We start from the raw sequence: 27,822 nt of genomic DNA, 5'->3' as shown, positions 1-27,822 counted from the left end.
TCTTACAGAGTTTATTGGCACTGGGAAATGAGTGATGATAGTTTTATTCAAGATACAGAGTTAATGTTTTATAACTCACACAGAAGAGGGTGCTGGATGGTCATACATACACTTGAATAGAGTGATGTGCTAAGACATAGCCAGCTTAGAAAAAAAGATGAAAACACTCAAAGAGAAGGACTCCACTATCAACTTTGAATGCTAACTTGGGTCATGCATATTGGTCATCATCTTTATTGTTAGTCGGTGTGATTAATATTGTTACTGCGTGAAATAGAATACATTTTAAAAACAGTTTAAGTTTATTCTTGGGTGTAATGCATATATCCTTTTTGATAATTTTAGCCGTGAGAAACAGCGTTTGATTAAATCAGATCAGCTGAAGACAAGTTCATCATCCCCAGCAAACTCTGATGTGGAAATTGATGGTATTGGCAGGATAGCAATGGTTACTAAGCAGGTTACAGATGCAGAATCAAAACTGAAAAAACATAGGTGAGCCTTGTTATCTTCATATATGTAATTGTTCCTGTGGTAGAGAAATACATTTTTGTGGTGTATGTTATTAATAAGCATACTGTAGGATTATACATTTTCTCACTTAAACTTTGTAGAATGTAGAAGTCTATCATTTTGTTGAATGATACTACATTTACATAAAGTAATGAAAATAATGTTTAAATAAAAATACCGGACAGGCGCGGTGGCTCACGCCTATAATCATAGCACTTTGGGAGACCGAGGTGGGTGGATCACTTGAGATCAGGAGTTTGAGACCAGCCTGGCCAACATGGTGAAACCCTGTCTCTACTAAAAATACAAAAATATTAGCTGGGCATGGTGGTGCATGCCTGTAATCCCAGCTACTTGGGAGGCTGAGGTGGGAGAATTGCTTGAACTGAGGAAATGCATTCCCACTGCGCCTGGCCCAACATTGAATATTTACTATAAGTTTTCAACAGTAATTCACGTTACCTCAGGCTTAAATTTTTTTTTTTTAAAGATCAGTCTCATAGTTACTATTATCAGTGTAGCATTGTTAATTTAAATACCTGTGTGATGAATATAAAAATATTCATCCGTTTAAATTTTTATCTGTGTCTCGTAGATGCATTTTTAAAAATTGTGTTACTACTTTGAAAATTTTTTTATTCTGACAGTCTGCTCTCGTAGGGAAACATTAACAAGAATTTTGTTATTTCTCATTTAGGATTCTCTTGATGAAAGATGAATCTGTTTTAAAGAATTTAGTGCAGCAAGAAGCTAAGAAGAAAGAATCTGTTAGAAATGCTGAAGCAAAGGTTACAAAACTTACAGAACAGCTTCAAGCAACTGAAAAAATTCTTAATGTTAACAGAATGTTTTTGAAGAAGCTTCAGGAACAAGTAATTATTTTGAAATACTGTAGTCTCCCGTTACTACACATTTTTATAGGCCAAATTTTCTGTAAGACAAACCACCGTATACTAAAGCCAGCAAAATATGCGTAACCTATAGTTTCTCGTTGAGAAATAATATTGGAATATTTTTATTTTCAGTTGAATGCTCTAAAGCTGCAGTGTTTGAGAAGAAGAAATTTCCTGTTTTAAGGTTTTCATTTACATTTTCAGGATTATTCTATATTTTTCAGATTCACAGAGTTCAACAGCGTGTTACAATTAAGAAAGCTTTGACTCTAAAATATGGAGAAGAGCTTGCTCGGGCAAAGGCAGTGGCTAGTAAAGAAATAGGAAAACGTAAACTGGAACAAGATCGCTTTGGGGTGAGGTTTTTATAGAAATATTTTACTTTTGGAAAGCAGAAAGTTTTTATGATAGTTTTAAGGGTAAGATGTATATATAAAGTAACTCTTTGCTGTAAATTCCAAGAGATTAAAGCTTTGTTTTTAAATGACATCCACATTTTTGGATGCCTACTTATTATTTTGTCTTGACTTTGTTCTTTTCGTAAGTCATAGATTAACTAGCAAAACTTTTGGCTACTTATGTTGAACTCTGTTTTATTCTCCATATTGATTTAGTTTTATAATGTTCGCATTGTATGGTGGGGATAGCACAATTATCTTACCAAAAATTGTTTATAAAATCACAGTAATGTAAAATATGTGTATTGTTTTTCTGCCTTAGCCAAACAAAATGATGAGACTGGGGAGTTCTCCAGTATCAAGTCCAAGAAAGCATTCAGCAGAACTAATTGCTATGGAGAAAAGACGGTTACAAAAGCTGGAATATGAATATGCCCTGAAAATTCAAAAATTAAAAGAAGCCCGTGCCCTTAAAGCAAAGGAACAACAAAATATCTCTCCAGTTGTGGAAGAGGAACCCGAATTTTCTTTACCTCAACCCTCACTTCATGATCTGACACAAGATAAATTAACCCTGGACACTGAAGAAAATGATGTTGATGATGAAATTTTGTCTGGTTCAAGCAGAGAGCGAAGAAGATCTTTTTTAGAATCCAATTATTTTACTAAACCTAACCTTAAGCACACTGATACCGCTAACAAAGAATGCATAAACAAACTTAATAAAAATGCTGTAGAAAAACCAGAACTTTTTCTAGGGTTAAAAATTGGTGAATTGCAAAAATTATATTCAAAAGCTGACAGCCTAAAACAGCTGATTTTAAAAACCACCACAGGCATTTCAGAGAAGGTTTTGCATGGTCAGGTAGTTGGACATTTCATATTTTCTCTAAAATCTGGAATTCACCCCAGCCTTATTTGCCTTACAGAATTATTATTTTCTTTTGCAGGAGATTTCTGTAGATGTGGATTTTGTCACAGCACAAAGTAAAACAATGGAAGTGAAGCCATGTCCTTTTAGACCCTACCATAGTCCTCTTCTAGTTTTTAAGTCCTACAGGTATAAAAGAAAGATTCAATAAGCTTGAATTTCAGGATTTCTGTTTGGTTTTTAATATTTTATCTTGAATATTTGATGATAATGAAAAAGCAATTGAATCATTGCTATCGATAACTAGACTTACCCTTTTAAAGAACATAAAAATTAAGTGTCCTGCCATTGGGCTCAAACCACACTCTTGGATTTATCAGTTCATATCAAATTCCAGTTTCTGGCTATTGGTAGAAATGTGGAGAATTTTGGATTTCTGTTTGTTAGGGATTTTAGGAAAAATAATTGGAATCTTAGAGGTTTTTTTTAATTTTTGGTTTTTAATTTTACTATTATTCAGTCTAAGAAGTGCATTGGCCAGCCTTCATAAAATTTATTTAGACATTTTCATATGATTAACTTTGTGGGTCCCCCAAAGTTTTTAGACTTTTAAAAGTTGTGAGAATGTTAAAGGGTTGCATGTTTTTCTCTTAAAATTGTAAAGCACCTTCCAGGTAGTATAGACTTTTTCCAGATTTTCTTGTCTTGGCTGGTAATGTGTGTAAGAAATAACAGTATTATATAGTATTTTATCACGTGGTGAGAAACTACTTTTAGAATACAAGGTTTTTTTTCTAATTTCAACTATTTTATGTTCTTGGTATAAAAGTGGCTTGTTTCTATCACTTGATATTCTGGGTGTTTTCTCAAATTAATTTTGGCATTAATTTAATTAGATAAATAGCTCATAAATAGTAAGTATGGAAATTTTAACTTGAGAAAGAAAAACTAAAGTTTTCTTAGTTTTCTGAGGGATGTTTGTTGGGCATAATATGCCTGTTCACTCTTTCGCCTTAGATTTAGTCCATACTATCGAACCAAGGAAAAACTTCCCCTGAGCTCAGTATCATACAGTAATATGATTGAACCGGATCAGTGTTTCTGCCGTTTTGATTTAACAGGAACGTGTAATGATGATGATTGTCAATGGTGAGTAGTTTTTGTGAACATTTTGTAATTTGAAAAATGGTCTTGTTTGCTTAACTTTGATATGCACATGCTTATCTTTTCTGTGTTTTTTTTTTATCTTAGGCAGCATATACAAGACTATACACTTAGCCGAAAACAATTATTCCAGGACATTCTGTCATATAATCTGTCTTTGATTGGTTGTGCAGAGACAAGTACTAATGAAGAAATTACTGCTTCAGCAGGTTTTTAAAGACTTCTTATTCTCTCCAAAATGAAAATTGAATTTAGGCAACTTAAAAATTCTATATTAGTTGTTGACATTGTAAAATACTTACTATAATTCAGTATATTTACCCATAATACTTTATCTAGATTTGCTGTATCCAGTATAATTAAGGTAAAAATTTACTTCCTCTGTTACACTAGCCACATTTCAAGTACCCAATGGCCACATGTGGCAAGTGCATGCCAGTAGGACAGCACAGATTTAAGACATTTCCAACATTTCAGAAAGTTCTTTGGACAGAGCTCATTTAAACATATAGTTCCATTTATTTAAAAGAAAATATTAAGCTATTTGTATAGAAACTTTACTATTGCTTTTAACATAGGACCCTATTGTTACTTATTGTTTTCAAAAAATAGAGGAAGGCTGGAAATTACGATGGCTGTTGTTTCCAATTCTATAATGAAATAAGACTTCATACACTTGTGAGCAAATATTATTAAGCTTTTTCTCAGATTTGGTGCCAAGTGATAAACCTTAAGCTACAAATCTTTTGGAAGTAAAGAAAATAATAATTACTAAATTTGGTGTTATCACAGCCCAGAGTGACTGTAATGTCACTGAATCTATTTTATCGCTCCCAATTTGGGACTTTAACTTAATTACTTAGTTCATTTTAGGAACTACTTTTTTTTTTTTTTTTTTAATCCCAAATCGGGTATATGATGTGGTAGGATTTGCCATAGTAGTTAAGATAATACAGGCTTTGCCCTTTCAAATGCCATAGGTGTTATTGACTAGTACCATATAATCGCCTTTAATTCTTAAACTAGTTCGCATCATACATTTTAATTATCCTAGTCTCTGTAATTGATATTTATCATGAAGATTGCATTGCTCTTATTTCAGAAAAATATGTTGAGAAACTTTTTGGAGTAAACAAAGATCGAATGTCAATGGACCAGATGGCTGTTCTCCTTGTTAGCAATATCAATGAAAGTAAAGGTCATAGTAAGTACATATATAAGTGTGTGTGTGTGTGTGTGTGTGTGTGTGTGTGTGTGTGTGTGTACATGTACTGTATCTCTTTCTGAAAAGGACTTTTTAGTTTCTGTATGACAGAAATTTTGTTGGTATTATGTTCTTAATATAAAATACATATCATTTCAGGCTGGGTGTGGTGGCTCACACCTGTAATCCCAGCACTTTGGGAGGCTGAGGTGGGCTGATCACTTGAAGTTAGGAGTTCGAGACCAGCCTGGCCAGCATGGCGAAACCCCGTCTCTACTAAAAATACAAAAATTAGCCAGGTGGTGGTGGCGTGTGCCTGCAGCCTCAGCTACTCGGAGGCTGAGGCAGGAGAAGCACTTGAACCCGAGAGGCGGAGGTTGCAGTGAGCTGAGATCGTGCCACTGCACTCCACTGCACTCCAGCCTGGGTGACAAAGTGAGACTTCCATCTCAAAAAAAAAAAAAAAAAAAATATCATTTCTAAGATGGAATGAATGTAGTTCTTTTCAAATATTGTTTGAGTATCCTTCAAAATGTTAAAAAAAAAAACACTGATTATATCAATTAACAATCTTCTCCTATCTACTTTAGCTCCTCCATTTACAACCTACAAAGATAAAAGAAAGTGGAAGCCAAAGTTTTGGAGAAAACCTATTTCAGATAATAGCTTCAGTAGTGATGAGGAACAGTCTACAGGACCAATTAAGTATGGTAAGAAGTTATGTAATTTAAGATCCAGAATGGTGTTCCATCTTTATTTAACACTTTGCTAATCCTTTGGTGTATCAGCCTGCCTGGTTAAAAAAAAATTTTTTTTTTTTTAAACCGATGCCATTGGGTTTTTAGACAATACAGTTAATTCACTGTGCAGGATTGCCTCTGAAATTGCGGGATATTTGTGTTCATGGCTCCCCTCCAGTAAATGCAAGGAGCACTGCTTAGTTAATAATTATGACTGCTTCAGATATTTCCAAACATACGTTAGTTGGCAGGGAAGGTAGTTCCCGTTTGAGAACCACTGCCTAGCCTGTGTCCTCCTTAAGGGCAGGTGTTCTGTTTTACTTCATCTTTGAATATGTTTTCTGACATGCAGAAGGCTCAAAAAATGAGAATGAACAAATGATGAATGAACTAATGAACAAAATAATGTATGAATGAGTGCCTGTAAGGCACAGTTTACTTTCTAATTTCAAGTTTGCATTATTTGTGAATTAGCAAGTATCCAAGAGATGTATACTATTATGTACTTATTTACACTAATGTAACACTGTTTTTCTAGTTTAGATATAGTAGAATAATTTTTATAAATTATGACTTTTAATTTCTTAATTATAAATTGCAGTTTAACAAATGTGAATTCATTTGATAATAATGAAAAAGCAGTTGAATCATAGTTACTGATAAGTGGACTGAAAAGGTAATGTCACTTAGCCTTAAAATAGCAGAGTCCTAATTACTCCTTGTCTTCTGGTGTAATTTTCAGTAGCACCTCTTTCCACTCAGAAGGGTCCTGTTTGGGTGATAAATTATGTCATAGCTCTACCTTAAAGCTATGAGCTAGTACATATCATTAGAATCTTTAGGTTTTTAAGTTATTTTAAAGATGAGACCAGTTGTTTTCTTTTTCTTGCATCTGTGGACTAAAGAAAATGTGAAGCTAATAATACTTTTTTTCAAATAGCTTTCCAGCCAGAGAACCAAATAAATGTTCCAGCTCTGGATACAGTTGTCACTCCAGATGATGTCAGATACTTTACAAATGAGACTGATGACATCGCTAATTTAGAAGCAAGTGTGCTTGAAAATCCTTCTCATGTACAACTTTGGCTCAAGCTTGCGTACAAGTACTTGAATCAAAATGAGGGGTAGGTCAGCTTCAAATCTTTGTGTAAACAGTTGCACATTTATGTTTTTATGTTTGAGGTTTTTTTACCTATGGTAATCAGTCAGGTTTCTTTCCTAGTATCAATGGAGTCTTTGTTTTTTGACAAAGCCAAAAGCATTTTATTGTTTAAAAGCTATTAGACAAGTTTAAGATTAGATCTTGAGTTTGTGTGCATGGCTCAGTGTATGGGTAATAAATTATACTAAAGTTTTTTACTCCAGTAGGCTCTTATTTCAAAGTAGGATTAGTTAAAACATTTCAAAGTAGGATTAGTTAAAACAGTAAATTCTGGCTAGCGGAATGACTAATTATTGTTTTTTAAAAAAATCATAGTAGTCATAGTTTGTTAATAAAATTATAATAAAATAATGGTGGAACAGGTTAAATTTTGTTAATTTGTAATGGATATTTAAAGCTTATCTGAGAACCTCCAAATTAATGGTGAATTTTCTTTTTGTCTCTGTGTCATATTAAATTATATGTATTTAAATAAGGTAAATAGTAATAACTTATACAACCAATAGTTTGTATTGCAAATGGCATCTTCTAACTTCTTGGTAGTAGAAATAAGCCAAGAATAATCTTTTCATAATTATGACTTTATAGTTACAATAATTCAAGGGTTTTTTTTTTTTTTTACACATTTCTTTGAAATATTTGACTATCTTAAAAGCTTTTAAATAAGGCAGTGCTGCAGAGTGCTAATAAACCCACACATGCCTGGATGTGTTGCTTATTTAACTTTCCTGTGTGTCATTTCCATGTTAATGGGATAAGTTACAGTGTTTTCTTTTCTGACTCATTTACTGAGTGAAGGCCAAAAGAACCGTACATTATTTTATGAATAGGATCATGAGAAAGAATTATCTTCTCCAAGAGATAGCAAGCCCTTGACCGTTGAAAAGAACTATTATACTGAAAGCTTTGATATTTTGTACTTGCAGTAGCTGGCCTTGAGAGAGAGTTGTTTAACTTTTCGCATTCCTGAACAGTGTAAATCATAAAAGGTATTGTTGAATATGGACATAAAGCACATTTGAAGTTGATAATCTTAGTGGTTTTATAACACTGTACTTTTATCTGTGGTAAATGCTTACTGAACATTCACTTAAAAAAATTGTTGGGTCTGTGGAAAATCAGAAACTTTTAGGTATGTGATTTAAAATCTTAATCTAGTACCCCTTTTCATAAGTGATCCTGACTTCTTGGTAAATTCTAATAGAAAATGGAATTTTAAAATTGACTCATTGGATTAGCCCTATTTAAATTTTCAAGCAGGTTCTAAAAAGCACTTCCACCTTTTCTTTTATATACACAGGGAGTGCTCAGAATCCTTGGATTCTGCTTTAAATGTTCTGGCGCGAGCATTGGAAAATAACAAAGACAATCCAGAAATTTGGTGCCATTACCTCAGATTGTTCTCAAAGAGAGGAACCAAGGACGAAGTGCAGGAAATGTGTGAAACAGCTGTTGAATATGCTCCAGATTATCAAAGCTTTTGGACTGTGAGTAGAAAAGATAACGTACGTGTGTGTGTGTGTGTGTGTGTGTGTGTGTGTATAATCATTTGGATCATCTTAAATATTGATATGTAGCTTAATAGAGCATATGCCTTATCTGAATATAGACATAATAACCTTACTTTCAGTTTCTAGCAACCGCAAAGCCACTTCTGGATCAGAATTTAGACTAAGCAAGAAGAAAATATTTAGTAAAGAGGTGATTTTTTTGTTGTTGTTGTTAACTTTATTGGTAAAGAAAAAATGTAAAATTATTAAACATTTCACACTTAACCTATTTCTACACAGTTTTAGTTTGGGCAAAGTTAAGTGTAGCTTTTGCAAAACACCTGAAAAAATTGTTTATTTTAAATTTTTCTTAAATTGCCTCTATAAAATTATAATGACTGCCAGGAAAATTTTTGTCTTTTTATTATCTGTTTCCATTGCTTATAGAAATAATCCCAATCTGTAATTCACACTAATATCTAAACTTGCTAAGCTAAAAACATTTGTTTGAGAAAAAATGGCCTCTTCCTCTTTCTGCTAGAGAATGAGATGGTTTTTTTGGCTGTCAGTTTTTGAGACAAGGTCTCACTATGTCACCCAGGCTGGAGTGCAGTAGTGCAGTCATGACTCACTGCAGCCTCCACCTCCTGGACCCAAGTCCTCCTGGACTCAGCCTCCTGAATAGCTGGGGCCACACATGTGTGCTACCATGCCTGGATAGTTTTTAGATTTTTTATAGAGATGGGTTTTTGCTCTGTTGCCCAGGCTGGTCTTGAACTCTTGGGCTCATGCAATCCTCCTGCCTGGGCCTCCCAAAGTGCTGGGACTGTAGATGTGAGCCACCATGCCCAGCCAAGAATGGGATGTTTTTTACTCAGACTTAAAATTATAATTGATCCACTTGAGAAATAAAATAAATATTCACCTAAACTTCTATCACCTGAACTTGGGAGCCATTAGTTTCAGATACATTTTTATATAAATCTATTGCTGTCAGATCTGTCATTTACTTACCAACTGAAGTTGTGAATCTATTTGTGAACCAAATAGATTTGGATAACATGATACCCCTTGATAAACTTGCTACTCTATTTCTTAATCTTTGAACTCAGGTAGTGAACAGATTTGGATAGTAAAGGATGCTTGATTTTTTTTTTTTTTAACCTAGAGCATTGTACCAAAGTGAATGCAGTTATCACTACAAGATTTTATAGGGTGTGGAATATTCAAAAGATGTAATATTTTTCTTTGAAGTTGTTTGGTCTTTAATGTGTTTTGTCATGCATTTCCTTTCTTTTTTTTTTTTAATCTTTTTTGAGACGGAGTCTCGCTCTGTCACCCAGGCTGGAGTGCAATGGTGCGATGTTGGCTCACTGCAACCTCCGTCTCCCGGGTTGAAGTGGTCCTACTGCCTCAGCCTCCCAAGTAGCTGGGACTACAGGCATGCACCACCGTGCCCGGCTAAGTTTTGTATTTTTAGTATAGATGGGGTTTCACCATATTGGCCAGGCTGGTCTCAAACTCACGTGATCCACCCACCTTGGCCTCCCTAAGTGCTGGGATTACAGGCATGAGCCACCGCGTCCAGCACATTTCTAATATAAATCTATTCTCAAAACTTTTATACAGTCACACACCTAAGCAACACAAATTGTGTGTAATAATAAATGTGTACTTTTGGATATTTATCATGATCTGGCTGCGATTTACCTTTTAAATCAGGGAAAAGAGAAATATAATTGCTTCAGTGATGTCTCTAAGAGTATATCTGTATTGTTTTAGTTTTCATCTGATTCCACTTTTTGATATGTGATAAAAGAGGGAGTCTAGGTTGTAGTACTAGAAGATGGATTTATACATTTTTACAATTATCCTTTTTGCAGAAGTTGAAGATTTACTATGAGATGGTTTCTTAATGAAATGTGAAAAGTCTGTAGTTTTGGTTTATTCCTGAAAGGCAAGATTAATAATATAAAGGCCCTTTGGGCAGTTTCTACACCTAGAAAGCACCTTTGAAGAAAAGGATTACGTATGTGAGAGAATGTTGGAGTTCCTGATGGGAGCAGCCAAGCAGGAAACATCCAATATTTTGTCCTTTCAGCTTTTAGAGGCTCTTTTGTTTAGAGTTCAGCTGCACATATTTACTGGAAGATGCCAAAGTGCACTGGCAATTTTACAGGTAAGCACTTATTACAGCATTTAATTGCATTTTGTAGAAAGATTTTAAAAGGTCTACACCGTTATCCATAGCATTATTTAATGGTTGAAAGCACAAGATTTGGATTTGAATCCTTGTTTTTCCACTTACTAGTAAGTCATGCGACATTGGGTAAGTTTATGACTTTATTTCCTCATTTGCCTGATGGGTGTAATATCTTTAGAGTTTTTATAAGGTTTCAATGAAAATATTTTATGTTAAGTATCCACAGATAAACTTCAAGATTCAAGCCATAAGGGAAAATAGTCTGATGAAAATAATCTATATGGGTGTGGTTTAAAAAATTTTTTCTTTTTACTGTTTCGTCTTTGTCTTATTAGATTTTAAGTATCAGGACACTTAAAATGTACGAATAAATGTGACCTTTTTATTATTTCATAAACTTTAGCATAGTAAAAATTATGTTAATCTGGTATTGACATCTCTAGATAATTTTTTTATCAAAAAATTTTAAATTTTACCTAGAATGCATTGAAATCTGCTAATGATGGGATAGTAGCTGAATACCTTAAAACCAGTGATCGATGTTTGGCATGGTTGGCCTACATACATCTTATTGAATTCAACATTCTCCCTTCAAAATTTTATGATCCATCTAATGATAATCCTTCAAGAATTGTTAACACTGAATCATTTGTAATGCCATGGCAAGCAGTTCAAGATGTAAAGACTAATCCTGACATGTTGTTAGCAGTTTTTGAAGGTAAGTATAAAGTTTATAAATTGTAATATCAACTGTTATAACATCAGTGTTTAGAACATTAACTGCCCATTATTGTGATTCTCCATAATTAAGTGGAACAAATTTATATCTCTATATTGCAAGTTTTAGTTTCACAATTTATTAGGCAAATTAAGTATTGAATCAGAGAAGATGGACACTGACATCTTTGAAAACCAATAGCTGCACGATATTACATTGTTTATCTTTCTGATTGTGGCAAAGGATATCTGTTAAATGCGTAGAGAAAATAAATTATGTAAGTTTGATGAATTGATTAAATCAGAGAACTAGGTACTTTTTCTTTTTAGCAGTCCATTAAGGTGGAAGTTTAAAGATTTATATCTTTTCAACCAATTAATATTTTCTCCATCAGTCAATGAGTTTGGTTGCTTCTCTATATTAAATGATACGACTATTGTGGAACACATTACAAGATATAAAGCCTCTTCCTGAAAGAAGTATATAGCCTAGTCAGAAGGTAAAATCTATAACTTTGTCATAATTATTAAACATACAAGGCCGTATAACTGTGTGTTAGTATATAGTCTAAATTGTATGCTACGTAAAAGAGACTAGGGCCGGGCACAGTGGCTCACGCCTGTAATCCCAGCCAAGGAGGCCAAGGTGGGCGTATCACCTGAGGTCAGGAGTTCGAGACCAGTCTGGCCAACATGATGAATACCCATCTCTACTAAAAATACAAAATTTAGCCGGGCGTGGTGATTCACGCCTGTATTCCCAGCTACTCGGGAGGCTGAGGCTTGAGAATCGCTTGAACCCGGGAGGCGAAGGTTGCAGTGAGCTGAGATCACGCCATTGTACTCCAGCCTGGATAACAGAGTGAGACTCAGTCTCAAAAAAAGAAAAAAAAGAGACTAGGATCTGTGATTTATAGAATTATTTGATACAGGCCATGAACCCAAAGGGAAGAGATTATTATAGATTGGGATGATCAAGGAATTCTTCATAGAAGAATGGGGACCTGGAGCTAGATGTTGAAGCATGGCTGTCAATATGACAAAGTGGGTCTCATCAGAGATGGGGGTGGACCCTTGTCTTATTTATCATTTTACTCCTAAGGGCCTGTAAGGATGTCTGGCAAATTGTTAAGTGCTTATTATATATCCAGTGAAGGAAGGAAAGAAAAGAAAGGACATTACTGTTAGGGGAGTTGAGTAAACAAAAAGCAACAGGTAGAAGGGAATTTATGCAATGGATTTGAAGTGTGATTGGGAAAAGGGTTAGGTCTTACCAGACTGAGAATTCTGTGCTGGACAATAGTAGTGATTAAGCTTGATAAGTAGAATGATGCTTGATTTTCAAGAATCTTGAAAATGTGGTAGACTTGATGGCAGTAGAGGTTCTTTAAGAAAGAGAATGTGCTTGAAGAGAAGTTATACCAATGGTAGAAAAACCAACCAGAAGCTGATGGCAGTAACTGAAGTACAAGAAAAGTATTCTGAGAAGCAGGGTATTAGAGATATTTTAAGTTATCACATAGAAATACGTGGGGGTGAGGCAGGGGGTTGCAGATTAAATGTCAGGGAAGAGGAGAAGGAGTAAACAAAGATTTCAGGGTTTTGAGACTGGGAAAAGGAAAGTGTCATTAATAGAAAACTGGTAAGTTGGGAAGACTGATTTTGATGGTAGGAGTAGTATTTGTGATTGTAATTGGTCATTCAAGTGGAAATGATTGTTGGCGGTAGGAAATAAGGAAGTGGACCTTGGCCGTGCATGGTGCCTCACATCTGTAATCCCAGCACTTAGATAATCTGCTGAGGCAGGTGGATCACTTGAGGTCAGGAGTTTGAGACCAGCCTGGCCAACATGGTGAAACCCCGTCCCTACTAAAAATACAAAAACTAGTTGGGCATGGTGGTGTGTGCCTGTAATCCCAACTAGTCGGGAGGCTGAGGCAGGATAATTGCCTGAACCCAGGAGGTAGAGGTTGCAGTGAGCCGAGATCGTGCCACTGTACTCCAGCCTGGGCAACAGAGCAAGACTCCGTTTCAAAAAAAAAAAAAAAAAAAGGAAGTGGACCTTAATTGGACAATTATCAATCAATACATAAGTGGATTTGAGTGTTATTCAGTTATTCACATAGAAGTTACTGTGTTACAGGGTGCTTTACAGTTTTTCTAATGTGTTTTTGAAGTAAATTATGCAGTAGTTGAGGCTATGAGATATTTTTTCTGAGGAAATGAGATTTAAGAGCATAACAGTAAGGAGTAAAAGGGAGAGTAGAGTCATTAAAATGGGACTAAGAAGAAATTTAAACAATCTATTGGAAGCAGAGGCAAGAAGAAATTAAAAAGAAGGGGAAGAACACTGTCAAATGTTAAAATGAAGGTAGAGATGAGCTTTTATGTTTGGTAAGATTTGAGTCCTTATGAGTGAACTTCAAGAGCACAGTTTCAAAGTGATTGCATTCACTTTTAAACTCCACAGATCTGGGAAGTTGTGGTACCATGGGTAAGGAGGAAATGGTCACAGCCGTGCAAAGTAAAACATTGTACCATTTAATAAGTAGCAACAAGCCGGGCGCGGTGGCTCACGCCTGTAATCCCAGCACTTTGGGAGGCCGAGGCGGGTGGATCACAAGGTCAGGAGATCGAGACCATCCTGGCTAACACGGTGAAACCCCGTCTCTACTAAAAATACAAAAAAAAAAAATTAGCCGGGCGAGGTGGCGGGCGCCTGTAGTCCCAGCTACGCAGGAGGCTGAGGCAGGAGAACGGTGTGAACCCCAGGGGGCAGAGCCTGCAGTGAGCCGAGATCGCGCCACTGCACTCCAGCCTGGGTGAAAGAGCGAGACTCCGTCTCAAAAAAAAAAAAAAAATAAGTAGCAACAAGATCAAGAAAGAACTCTTTACAAGGGTAAAAGTGTGTTTTGATGGAGTAAGGAAAGGATCTAGTTTGGAGAGACATTCAAATGGCTGTGGGGCAGCAGAGCAAGACCTCCTTTGCAGTGGTCAGGGAAAGATGAAAAGACAATTTATTCTGTAATTTTTTTTTTTTTGAGATGGGTTTTAAAGAATTTAGGATAATTGCAGAGATACTTGTTTAAATGAAAACACTGATAGATGCAGAAGCTCATATGGGATGGCTTTATTCTTACCAGGAAAGTTGAGGGTAAGGAATTGAATTTTAGGATTTTGGAGATTACTTGAATTACTTCCTTTGAGTAAAAGCCAGAAGCTCAGTAAAGGTGAATAAGATGATGGATGGGTAATCAAAGGGAGGGGTCGTCTTTTCCCATTGGTCTCTCAGAATTCAAGTAACGCAGTCAAATATTTCATTTTTTGATTGACGTGATTCGTGTTGTTGTGATGTTTTTGGGTAGATGCGGTGAAAGCTTGCACAGATGAGAGCCTTACTGTTGAGGAAAGAATAGAGGCCTGCCTTCCACTTTACACAAACATGATTGCTCTGCACCAACTCCTGGAGAGGTACAACTTAACTGCCAAGCAGCTAACCTTATATTAAAAAGTGATCTTTTCATGTCTTTAGCCTTTTTTTTTCTTTTTTGTTAAGGTATGAGGCTGCAATGGAGCTTTGTAAATCTTTATTGGAGTCATGTCCCATTAACTGCCAGTTGCTGGAAGCCCTCGTTGCATTATATTTGCAAACAAATCAGCATGACAAAGCCAGAGCAGTGTGGCTTACTGCATTTGAAAAAAATCCTCAGAATGCAGAGGTTTTTTATCATATGTGCAAATTCTTCATCTTACAGGTAAAAAAAAGATGCATAATTCTTAAATATGATGCTTTTATGTTTCAAGTTTCGCTATTGGCCTCACCAGGAAGTGTTTCTGGTCCTTTTACCCTTTGCAAGCTGTGTTAGGTGTTCCTTCTCTCTCTGCCATAGCACTTACTACAGTGCTTTGTAATTTTATTCCTAGCTTCTTTAATATATACTATACTAAACTTCTTGAAGGCAAGGAACATGTTTACTCATATTTGCAGCCCAACGCCTACCACAGTGCTAGATGGCTAATACATAATTGGTGGATGAAATGTGAGCCTGTGGTAATACTAGATGTTAAGCTGTTTAATCGTTAGTTGAACTTAATTCAGAGAGTAAAATATAATAAAAGTTTTCTGAGTATGTCTCAAACTTATCCCTTCCGCCCCTTACCCACCCAAGAAACTTAATCTAATGAGTACTTTTTTAAGGCTTTTTTTCCTCCCTTGTGACATTTTAATTAAACATTGTAAGCCTGATATATATCCCCCTCCCTCTTTTTAAAATAGAATCGAGGCGATAATCTTCTTCCATTTTTGCGGAAATTTATTGCATCCTTCTTTAAACCGGGGTTTGAGAAGTATAATAACTTGGATCTGTTTCGGTAAGTTGTAGAATTCTTAGTTTGTAGAGGAATGAAAGATAGCACAGTTCAGTAGAAAGATTACAGTTTTTTCCTTATATGATTACATTTTAGACTGACTTTTTAGTACTTGAATACCCACTTAGAATACTCGAAACAGAATAAATAGAACAATAAAAATGGAGGCAAAATGGAAAATTCTTTAACACTCTTTGGATTAAACACACTATACAAAGTAAGGCATATATTAACACCATAGTAACTCATTCTTTTACTTTATCATTATTGTTGTTAATTTTAGTACTTAATATTATAGCACTTAATTATCCCAAGGCAATCTCAGTAATTTTTTACAAAATATATTTTCATTTATTTGATAGGTCATCAAAGTGAATATAAATAATACGCCTTTTTCTTTTTTTAATTCTGAAGAGAACTGCTCTAGCCTCTGAAATGTTATGGAGTAAGAAGTTTCAGAGGATTCTTTTCTCAACCATTAATTTCTTAATAGCTCATATAGAGCTGTGGTTACTGTCTTTCCTGAGAGTTCCTGTTCCAACAGTAAGAGTTCATGGCAGATTTTGAATAATGATTTTTTGGGGAGAGGCTCTTAAAATTATCTTTCCTTTGTCCTCCTCATCTCTTTATGGGGTTAGCAAACTTTTTTCTTAAGAGCCAGAAAGTAAATATTTTAGGTTAGCAGGCCATGTAGTCTATTACCACTACTCTACTATGTTGCTTTATTGAGAAACCAGCCATAGATGAAATGTAAATGAATGGTTATGACTGTGTTCCAGTACAACTGTTTACAAAAATAGGCATGGTTTGCCGATCCTAAGTAAAACAGCATCAAAAGGAAAATATTTTATCATGACATACTCTATTATTTTGTATTAGGAAGAACAAGAGAAGAAAGACCTAAGCTGAATATCTCCCCAAAAAATTTCTTGTAGAAAATACAGAGTGAAAATAGAATCTTAAAGCCCAAATTTTGTTAAGTAAGTGATCTATCCAACCTAGAATTTGTTTTTTGTTTTGTTTTGTTTTTTTAAATTTTATTTTAAGAGACGGAATCTCGCTCTGTCTCCCAGGCTGGAGTGCGGTGGTGTGGTCTTGCCTCATTGCAACCTCTGTCTCCCAGGTTCAAGCAATTCTCCTGCCTCAGCCTCCCGAGTAGCTGGGATTACAGGCGCACACCCCCACGCCCGGCTAATTTTTTATGTTTTAGTAGAGACAGGTTTCACCGTGTTACCCAGGATGGTCTCAAACTCCTGAGCTCAGGCAATCCGCCTGCCTTGGCCTCCCAAAGTGCTAGGATTACAGATGTGAGCCACTGCGCCCGGCCCACCCTAGAACTTGTTGTGAACGTCACAGTTTTATTTAAGATCTGGGGACACTATTCCCTCCCAGACTTGAGTCTTTATATATGTCCTCTTATGGTAGCCAGTTTATTGCCATAGCGATTTTAGTGCCCTTCCCAAAGGGCCCTTCTTTCTGCTCTGTTACATCCAGATTAATATTTGCAAATAATTACAAATGAAATAATTTTAAATGCAAATTAATAGAAAATAATTAAACTTCCATAAGGGATTTAGAGATTTTTCAGCTTCTCCATACTCAGTTTCTTCCTCATTTAAATTAGTTTGCTTTAACATCTCAAGCTCAGGCAAAGGACTAATTCAAGACTGAACCAAACTCTAGAGACTTCTGGTTCTGGTCTTCCCTTGGGCACAGAGATAATTGGTTTAGTTTAAAAGAAAATGCTACCAATTTCTGCCTTAGTAACTAATCAAAGATCTTCAGATCTTCTTGATGCCAGCTTAATTAGGCAGAATAAATAAGCATCAGTAAAAATTTGAAAATGAATTGTCTCCAAATATATTCTTATTACTAAGTCATCTTTATTAAATTCTTTTGTGGAAATAGTCATAATTCACTGAGAATTAAGAGAAAAAGGTATCCTGTTTATAGCTTATTTAGACAATAGTGAAACCCTTGGTTACACAAAGATTGTGCATTTCTGTTAATTTAGAAAGTCTTTTTCATCAGATATTAGGAGAATGACGATAGATGAGACAATTTTTGGCATTGCCATACTTATTGTATATTGATAATAAGTTTTTTAAATTCATAAATTGTCAATGTTTATTAATAGGAGAAATCTGCTCTTAATTGGTTCAAAATACTTTTAAAATTTCATGAGTAGAAATTGTTAAGCAAAATACGTAGCACTATAATTTTTACCTGGAGTTGAATTCTGTCAACTCTGTATGTGACATTTAGTATAAAGATGGCAGGCAGAAAGAACTAGATAGGATAATTTTCATATGTTTCAAGTCAATTTGAAGATTAAGTAGATAGCCAGAAAAATTAATTTGGGGATTTCATTTACTTTACTAAAGTTAAACTAGGGATTATAGTCTTAAGTAGATTAGATATGAAGTCATCTCTTCTGACCATCTCAGTTTTCAGTGAGGAAGTTAAGGGATTAATTCATGGTATTGTAGCTTGTCTTGGCAAAGTCAGGATGATAACTTAACTTCTAGATGTTCTATTTCTTCTCTTTCTTGTGTTTGCCCCCCATACAGCCCATCTAATTCATTAAGACTTGTTCCCTTGCAGTTATTTAAAAATTTAAGACAAATAGTTATACTACATTGTCATTTTTGCGATCAATGTATTTCCTTTAAAAACATTGTTCTTAAAGATGGTGGTAAGTATCATACAGATTAAAATACATTAGAAGGAAAATGGACTTAGTCAAGTAGAATTCTTTACTGATTGACTTCTTAGAGTCACTGGGATTGACTTACAATCCTAGTAAGTATTGTGGCTTTTCAAGAAGGGGCTATAATTTGTAGTATTTCCCAACCTTATTTGATCATAGATCTTTTGACAGGTACCTTACGGGCTAATGCGTTATAGAATACACTTTGATATCATGTCTAAAATTAAACTTAAATGGGCTGTATGTGTGTATGGCTGTATGTGAGAGAGATTACTTTGAGATATAAGGTTTAGTAAATCTTTTTTTTAAGAAAGGATCTCACTTTATAACATGGGCTGGAGCACAGTAGTGTGATCTCAGCTCACTGCAACCTCTGCCTCCTGAGTTCAAGCTATTCTCCCACCTCAGCCCAGGAGTAGCTGGGACTACAGGTGTGCATCACCATGCCTGACTAATTTTTGTATTTTTTTGTAGAGATCGTGGGGTTTCACCTAAGTTGTTAGCCAGGCTGATCTTGAACTCCTGACCTTAAGTGAACCACCCGCCTCAGCTTCCCAAAGTGCTGGGATTACAGGTGTGAGCCACAGCCCCAGGCCTTGTAAATCTTTTTTTAACAAGAAAGTACAGATTTCATTGGAAAATTTCAGATACTTGGTAGACTCATTTGTTCTTTTTAAACTGGGTTTAATTAGAGGATTATGGTGTTTTGTTTAATCTTGGGGATAGAATAAAAAATTCATTTTAGGAGGAGAGTTTTTCACATAGGTATAAAATAATAAAATTGTGGCCAGGTGCAGCGGCTCATGCCTGTAATCCCAGCACTTTGGGAGGTTGAGGAAGGAGAATTACTTGAGTCCAGGAGTTCAAGACCAGCCTGGCCAACATGGTGAAACACCATCTCTATTACAAATACAAAAATTAGCTGGGCGTGGTGGTGCATGCCTGTAGTTCCAGCTACTCGGGAAGCTGAGACATGAGAATCACTTGAACCTGGGAGGTGGAGGTTGCAATGAGCTGAGATCATGCCACTGCACTCCATCCTGGATGACAGAGCAAGACTCTGTCTCAAAAACAAACAAAGCATTTTGAGTAATGTGTAATCCTAGAGGTGTGACCAAAGAGGTGTGGTATGCATATAAAAAGAAAGTCTCATTGCTTTCTAAAAAATATTTCAATGAAATTTAAGTGAAACTAACGATTTTAAAAAATGTGTGTAATTCATGTGTGTGTAGGTATAATTTAAACCAATATTTGGATTTTTTTTTTTCAGGTATCTCTTAAATATTCCAGGACCAATTGACATTCCATCTCGTTTATGTAAAGGAAATTTTGATGATGATGTGTTTAACCACCAAGTTCCTTATTTGTGGCTGATTTACTGGTGAGACATCCACTGTGGAGAGATATTGCATACTAGGCCTGCATTTGCTATTTATTACTGAATTACACTGTGTTTGTTATAATTAACTTGATGTTAAAGTCATTGAAGCACAATTGAAGAGATGCTAAGGTTTGATGTATACTAGAGAAGAAAGGATTCTGTTGTAATAACATCCGTAATGTTTAAAATACTTTGTTGTTCCTTGACCTGATGGAATTGAATGATAGGCATATGTTTTCCTTCATTTTTTAAACAGCCTTTGTCATCCTCTTCAATCAAGTATTAAAGAGACAGTGGAGGCATATGAGGCAGCATTAGGGGTGGCCATGAGATGTGATATAGTACAGAAGATATGGATGGAGTAAGTTTAGTTTTTCTTGATAAGAATGGGATTTGGGGATAAAGGGGTATGATTGGGAAAGGGGTGGCCAGCTTTCTTGGTGAGAGAACTACTGTCTTAGTTATTCTAAATTATAATATTTGTCTTTTGGCAGTTATCTTGTCTTTGCGAATAATAGAGCTGCTGGATCCAGAAACAAAGTTCAAGAATTCAAGTTTTTTACTGATTTAGTGAATAGATGTTTGGTTACAGTCCCTGCCCGATACCCCATTCCTTTTAGCAGTGCTGATTACTGGTCCAACTATGAATTTCATAATAGGGTAAGAACTCAAAACTTTTTTCTTCAGTTGTTTGTGTAAAACAAAGAGACTTTAATAATGATAGCAAAACTCCTATTTTATATCAAGAGAGCTTTTCCTAGGACTACTTTCTTAACATTCACTATTATTCTTGACTATGTTTCTTATTTATCTATTCAGAGTCTAGCAATAGAGCCCTTTAAGGCTCAACTAAAATGTGCATTAATTATTATGTTATGGTTATGAAAATTTAACATTTGAAGCAAAATTGAAGGGATATTAAGGTATAATACATATTAATGAAAAAACACATCAAATGAAAGATTCTGTTGTAATACCTGTAATGTTTTGCTTGAGTAGTTGAAAATTCTACTGAATGAAAAATTTAGTAACTTCAAAATAAATAAGAATGGACTTATACATTGTAGCTGCTCTTTTCGTTAATATTTTGTCAAGCAAATATAGCTATACACAAGGCATAAGAAAGCTTAAAATTAGGAGCTGCTTCTAATTCTAAAAGAATCTAATTAATGATATAGTTATATGATTATCATTTTAAAAAATTTTTTTCAGACACCACTTTTATTCAGGCATTATAGGCTAAAAAGCTCCTTGCTAAAGCTCATTGTAGACTAAAACATATATATGTTTTATTTATTTATTTTTGGTGGGGTGTTTTTGTTGCTAATCAGGATAACCAATTATTATGCTTTGTACTTCTATGCCATTCTTTATCCCAGGATCTCAAACCACTTTATGGACATTAAGTCATTTACACACGGGCATTCCATGAGCAAGATGTGGCAGGTATTATTAGCCCTATGACTTGCCGAGCTATACAGCAAGTAAAGGTAGACTCAGGAATGAAAACCCGGACTCCTGGCTTCTTGTCAGTGTTCTGCCCATGGCTCTCATCACTAGACCATATTTCCTAATTCATATTTGGAAAGTCACTAATAAAATTAATGGTAGGAACTGTAACTCACAACATCATACATTATTATAATTTATACATTCATATCTTAAAGACCATTTTGGTTTTCATGTTAAAACACATAGGTAATTGGATTTCACATTTTGGTTGCATTCATTTTTCACCCCCCTCAACCTTTACAGGTTATTTTCTTTTATTTGAGCTGTGTTCCAAAGACCCAGCATTCCAAAACCTTGGAACGGTTTTATTCAATTATGCCAGCTAATTCTGGACTTGCATTGAGGTAAGAAAAAGTAACATTGTTTTGGTCCTCTACCTAATGGAATAGGCTCTTTATATAAGATTATTCTTGAAAACTTGATAAAAATAGTCTGTTGTTCCACTGTGTCCTCATGAATATATACTACTTAATTTCAGAGTTGTTAAGCCAATATTTAGCTATTCATTCAAAAATCAGTGTAAAAATTCTGGTTGCTTCAAAAAACTTCAGGTTACAAAGGGGCAAATAATTCCATTCAAGTAAAGTTCATCTGTGTTCCCTAAATACACACCATCTGTCCTTAGCATGTGCATTATAAGCAATAAGGTTGTTTTCCGTGGGAAGGGAATATTATTTAAGAGGTTTTCATATTTTCATCTAGGTCAGTTGCTCTCAAATATTGGCAAACATTAGAATCTCCTGGGATGCTCATTTAAAATGTAGATTCCTGACCCTGAGCCCTCACACCACATATTTGAAGCACTGATTAGGGATTTCATATATTCAATCAGAACGAGATTTCTCAGCCTTTCTTTGTAGTTTCTCTGCTGTGATACAGCAAACCCACTTTCATCCACAAGAATTATGCTTTTTAATTCAAAAAGGTACCCTGCATGCTAATGCATTGGCTTCCACTTGTGCAGTCATTCCCACTGCATCAGTTGTATCTTAACGTTTTATGGATCATAAGATGCCTAAAATATTTATGAAATGTTCCTTTATGTTTTAAAGGATTTACATTTCATTTAGCATGTATGTGGGGAAAATCGTATAAAAGTTTAAAAACTAAAGTTGAGACAAACATAATGGTAGTATTTTACAGTTTTCTTAGCAAGCCTGCCAATCTGTAGAAGCTCATTGCAGAAATGTTAATTATGAAACACCTTTGATAAAACGTGAAATAGAAAATGTGGCCATATTTTGACATAATTTTCTATTGTGATAGGCATTTTAGAATATAGGTAGTTTACTTGTTTGTTTTGTTGGTAAATCCCTACCTCTGTGTTTTGATACTTATTTCCTCTGGTCATCCCTGTTCTTTTTTTCCAGGAGAATAGAGAACTTTAATAGTTACTATACATGCATTTTAGTTCAAGAAACATTCAAGATTGATCATACTCTAAGAAAGAAAAATACCAGGAAATTGCATTAGTATCAAGCCATTACTTTAAAAAAAAATTGGAGTGGGAAACAGGGACCGTTATTTGGAGGGAATGCTTTCATGTCCTATAGAAATACATGGACCTTAGTGTAGTTTGGTAAGATGAGCATAGATCTTGACTTGACCTCTTCGTAGTTTGCACATTCCTGTCCCAGGGTAATTTTTGTAAGAGGCATTCTAAAATATTTGCTGGGTAGTCTTGATGGAATTTAACTAATCAAAATTTATACTTCATCATTGTGCTCATAGAGCACATTTGGGGTTCGCTACCCTTGCAATGCTTTGTTCATTTTCCTGAATGTACTTTACAGGTTACTTCAACATGAATGGGAAGAAAGCAATGTTCAGATTCTGAAACTTCAAGCCAAGATGTTTACATATAATATCCCAACATGCCTGGCCACCTGGAAAATGTAATGCAACAATCATGTACATGTTTTTGTAGCTATTGCTTTTATTATAAGGTTTGCTCCAGACAGGTAAATCTGAAATGACATCTATATATATATATATATATATTTTTTTTTCTTTTTTTCCCGGACAGATTGCTACTCTTAATTTAGATTTGTTTTTAGCATTTACTGAGGTTTAATGAGAGTGAGTACTCATTAAGAATTGCCTCTAAAAGCAAAAAGCGTAGACTTTTAATTTTCTTTGAAGGAGAACATTTAGGTAACAGTACTGTTATCAAGCAAATCTGCTACAGACATTTTAAGACCGCCTCTTTTGAAATGGTGGTGTGTCTACCCTGTTGTAGTCTGATTTCTTCTTTCTTTTAAAGGTGTTAGTGCTAGGTATTTTTGACTAGTAATTATGAGGTGTTTTTTTTTTGTTGTTGTTGTTGTTGTTTTTTTCTCCCATGAACGTTATTTATGTTCAAAACACTGGTCTGCTTTTTTCTTGTAAAGTTGATAAAAATTGTTGAATTTTTCTTTTCACTATAGGTTTTCCTTGGAAGTTTAGCCTGTTAACTTTCAGGAAGTTTTGTACTCAGGTTCCCACAGTCAGTGTTCTGCCAGTGGTGGTGTTTCATTTTGTTCAAAGATATATAAATTTTTCTTTTCTTTTTTCTATATTCCTTTTTTTTTTTTTTTTTTCTCTTAGAGCCATTGCTGCTGAGATTGTTCTAAAGGGACAAAGAGAGGTAAGCCATGGTTGAATCTCAGATGGGTCACTTTTAAAAAGTTTTTCTGCCCCTTTTGTTGACTTCTGAATTTAAAAGAATTAAAGCACAGAAGTTAACATTTCATGCACACTAAGAACCAGGTGGGGAAACAAAAGTAGTTAACATTTTAAGAGCACCAAATATTCGGAAACTCCAAAACTCAGCATAACCATTTTGTCTCATGTTATTGTGAATTACCATTCTTTAAACAAATGGAATTATGAAGGTGTTTTTCATTATATTTTCTGATGGAATTGTGTGTATATCTATCTTACAGGTCCACCGTTTATATCAGAGAGCCTTACAGAAGTTACCTCTTTGTGCATCACTGTGGAAAGATGTAATGCTTTTTATCTTTTATTTTATCTCGATGTTTTCCTGTAAATTTTCTGCATGTGCCATATCCATTGATGTGGTAATGCTCAAACTCTAGCTAAGTCTTACTTCTATGCTTCCCTGTCTTTTACAGCAACTCTTGTTTGAAGCATCAGAAGGAGGTAAAACTGATAACCTGAGAAAACTAGTTTCCAAGTGCCAAGAGATTGGAGTCAGCCTAAATGAGCTCTTAAATTTAAACAGTAACAAAACAGAAAGCAAGAATCACTGAACACTGGGTGCAGTCAGTTCTAAGTCCTTATAATAATTGCCAAAATTATTTGAATGATTCTTCAAGATTAGGCTGATCCCTGGCTAAGGTCTGTGTAAGGCAGACAAGCATTATTGATTATATCAAGTTCCCTACAATATCCTGTCCTCAAAACCGGAAGCAATGAACATGATCCTCTTCGGTTGGATAAATGAACTTCCTGTTTGGCCTGCTTCTAGGCCCTGCCAGATTCTCATAACATCATATACGTAAGTATAGTTCCTCAAAGTGACTGACATTTATTTTAATTTTGCTTTGTTTTTTTTATTTTCTCCCCCCTTCTTTTATTTTGTGTTATTCCTGATTCACTTGACACTCTCTGATGCCTGAGAGATTCCTGTTTGGGATTTAATATCCAGGGCTGTGTTTACAGTAAAAAAGCAGGCAGTCCCTTTTAGTTTTTCCTTTTTAAATTTTTTTGAGATTCTTCATTTCAGGATTTAAAACTATAGCAGTCCACCTTAAGGAAAGTGTAACTGCCATGGCCACAAGTCTGCTAGTTGCACTTGAATGCTCTATCAGGGTTGTTTATTACCCTTTCTACGTTCTGGACTCCTTGCCGAGACTGTTTAACTTGAAGATTAAAGAAACTATTGCAAATGCCAGTGCATCAGAACCTAAGAGTGGTCAAATATTATGTGCAATTTTTTTGTAAAGAAATTTTAATTTATAATAAAGTTTAACAGTTTAAAGAACAGTTAATATTTGAACTGCTTTGTACTGAAATACTACTTTGTAGTATTAAAATTGTTTATATACTTTTTTAATATAAGTTAACTTTCTAAAAACTCTTGCTGTCTTTATTCACTTTTCACACTGGTGGGAAAGGGTTGAAGTCGGAGATACAGATATTCACCGTAACTTATAGCAATACTTTTTTATCTTAAAACTGCTTTCCCATTAAAAAAAAAATTAATGACTTTTTAATTCAGGAGAAGATGGATACTGTTGTGAGGACAGTGAACAGAGAGTTTTGCACTACCATTAAATTCCTTGTTCTCAAATTCTCAGTGTTTAGAAAGTGCCTCCCAACTGTAGTTTGAATGATTTGCCTAGTGACATGCCATCTTATGTTGAATATCAGTGTGATTGAATGCAAAGGAGACCTTGCTTTTTATTTTGTTTTCAGTTTATATTTGGTTGTTTTAACCTTGGCAGGAAAAATGTTAATGACACACGCACACTGCCACAAATCTGGTCTTACAACTACATGTGCTGGAACTGTTAGAGGCAGAGCAGCAACCTCATAAAATACTAGGAAACTTGTACATGTTTACATTTGTATAATGCTCACTAAAAATAGAACCATATTTTGAGTCCCTATTCTGTGCCTACTAGACAGGGCGATTTGGCTGTAAGTGCTGTTTGATGGGGTCAAGAATGGAATCCATTTGTCTAGTGTCTTTCATTTAATCAAAAAGAAAGCTGCAGGCTTACTGGTTTTTCCCTAAAACCAAAAAAATGTGGGTGGAAGATAGTAATCCCAGAGGAATAGATATCTACTGACTGTATGCATTTAACTTTATATAACTTTGAAAGCTTTTCCTCCTCTGATTTTTTGAAAACAGTTGTTAGGTACTTAGTAAAATATTTCCAATGTGTGCCTCCATATACATAGTGTAACAGTTTTTATGTTAACTGAAATGTCTCAGTAGTTTTTAGGAGACAGTGCTAAGCTTGAACTTTTGTTGCATTAACAGTTCCATCAGCAGTAACTATTTTGTCTCTCTTTTTTTTAGTGAGTTCTTTGCATTGGTGTATGTAGAACTCCACTTAGTGCATGCAGTCACAGGGTCCATCCATGGAGGCTGTACACTAACAACTCTAGGGATGGCCATTCACATGTTCCGCACAGTCATGTAGAAATAGGCTCTGTTTCCTCTTTGATCCATTGTCATATTGCTATTTAAAGGTATCTTATACAAATGATATTGCCTTAAAGATAAATTCTCATATCTTTTCCTGTCAGTTTATAAACTCAACTTTAACCTTCACATTAAAAAAAAATCATACACACTGCTTAAAGGTGAGATATATGTTCCTGTCATCCTTCCATTATCAGTTCTACTTTTTAATGAAGTGCTTTCAGTACATGATAATTAAAGTATTAAACAAATTTGGGTTAAAGTTTTTATGATTATTGTAGAAACATGAATATAAAAAGATTTCACATACTGTGTGACTAAAGTCTTTCTTTTGGACAGAGAAAAGACTAGTCATTGAGAACTGCAGTACCTTGTATCCGCCACCCCTGCTGGGGGACAAAACATGCACACAAAAGAGGCCTTTTTAGGCTGTGGGATTTTATCTCTGATAAAGGAAATGGAATGGTAGATTATTATGTATTTTTATGTGTTTTTGTTCATTTTAGAGAACAGCCTAATATTTCTATTTGCCTTTTAACGGAAAGTGGACCTTGTAACATTGTTTTTCACTCGATTATCTAAGGCGGTTTGCTTTCAATTAAAGGGTGTATAAACCTACATCATAAAGTAAGCAAGAATCTCCAGGTGCAACATCTAAGAGCTAAAGGCACTAAGCAGACAAGAAAAAAGTGATTAAGACTGACAACAAATGTAGAGGGACTTTATTGAAGATTGTAGTTCAAATATTTATTTTTCAAGGTTGTTGAAAAAGTAGAAACATGTGGCTAGAATACAAGGCAGGGCCAATATTCTTGGTTAAAGCTGTCATGTGTTCACAGATAAGTCCTAATTTCCTCAAGTCTGCTTTCATGTCTGTATGTTAACATTAATATGAGGGAAGAATGGGGAAATACAATTTTAGTGACCTTTCAGGTTTGAGGATTATACCTGCAGGTGTATCATTGTCCTTCAGTGCATATTAACAGTAATTATTATACAGAACATTTTGAACAAGAGCTGGTCAAGAAAAGGCAAGCTTCTGATGAACATTTCTGATATTGTTTCTTCTTCGTTCAAAATTAGGACTGTATCTTTCCAAGCTGTGATGCTTCTTAATGCAGGTGGTAGAGTCAAGCTGAAAAAGAGCTTTTTCTTTCTTTCATCTTTTTGGGGGGTAGAGGGGTTTATTCCATATGCCACCAGAATGCTCCCTTTCTACAGGTGTTCCATCTTTCTACATGCTGTTCCATCCTGTCCTCATTCCCATCTTCCACCATCATTCACATAACCTTCCTCACTACTTTTTCAGTACTACTTGATTTAGATTATGATAAATGT

General features: G+C 35.0%; 1 protein-coding gene across 1 annotated transcript in view; it reads left to right on the top strand.

The window, feature by feature from the left end:
- ZFC3H1 (zinc finger C3H1-type containing) overlaps window positions 1-25,407 on the top strand; it is a 59,223-nt gene extending 33,816 nt beyond the window's left edge. Inside the window, exons 12-35 of the mRNA XM_032170744.2 lie at window positions 346-495; window positions 1,211-1,385; window positions 1,631-1,762; window positions 2,127-2,669; window positions 2,755-2,864; window positions 3,693-3,824; window positions 3,927-4,048; window positions 4,942-5,043; window positions 5,634-5,753; window positions 6,724-6,907; window positions 8,246-8,432; window positions 10,426-10,614; window positions 11,119-11,356; window positions 14,721-14,826; window positions 14,912-15,110; window positions 15,632-15,726; window positions 19,704-19,814; window positions 20,071-20,175; window positions 20,309-20,474; window positions 21,570-21,670; window positions 23,120-23,221; window positions 23,913-23,952; window positions 24,251-24,313; window positions 24,443-25,407. Of these exons, the coding sequence (XP_032026635.1) occupies window positions 346-495; window positions 1,211-1,385; window positions 1,631-1,762; window positions 2,127-2,669; window positions 2,755-2,864; window positions 3,693-3,824; window positions 3,927-4,048; window positions 4,942-5,043; window positions 5,634-5,753; window positions 6,724-6,907; window positions 8,246-8,432; window positions 10,426-10,614; window positions 11,119-11,356; window positions 14,721-14,826; window positions 14,912-15,110; window positions 15,632-15,726; window positions 19,704-19,814; window positions 20,071-20,175; window positions 20,309-20,474; window positions 21,570-21,670; window positions 23,120-23,221; window positions 23,913-23,952; window positions 24,251-24,313; window positions 24,443-24,580 (3,610 nt within the window). The 3' untranslated portion in view covers window positions 24,581-25,407. The remainder of the gene's footprint in view (window positions 1-345; window positions 496-1,210; window positions 1,386-1,630; window positions 1,763-2,126; window positions 2,670-2,754; window positions 2,865-3,692; window positions 3,825-3,926; window positions 4,049-4,941; window positions 5,044-5,633; window positions 5,754-6,723; window positions 6,908-8,245; window positions 8,433-10,425; window positions 10,615-11,118; window positions 11,357-14,720; window positions 14,827-14,911; window positions 15,111-15,631; window positions 15,727-19,703; window positions 19,815-20,070; window positions 20,176-20,308; window positions 20,475-21,569; window positions 21,671-23,119; window positions 23,222-23,912; window positions 23,953-24,250; window positions 24,314-24,442) is intronic.
- Window positions 25,408-27,822: the final 2,415 nt, after the last annotated feature.

The sequence above is a fragment of the Hylobates moloch genome, unplaced genomic scaffold, assembly GCF_009828535.3.
Source record: "Hylobates moloch isolate HMO894 unplaced genomic scaffold, HMol_V3 SCAFFOLD_12, whole genome shotgun sequence".
NCBI classification, from domain to species: domain Eukaryota; kingdom Metazoa; phylum Chordata; class Mammalia; order Primates; family Hylobatidae; genus Hylobates; species Hylobates moloch.
This window is presented reverse-complemented; position numbering and strand designations above follow the sequence as displayed.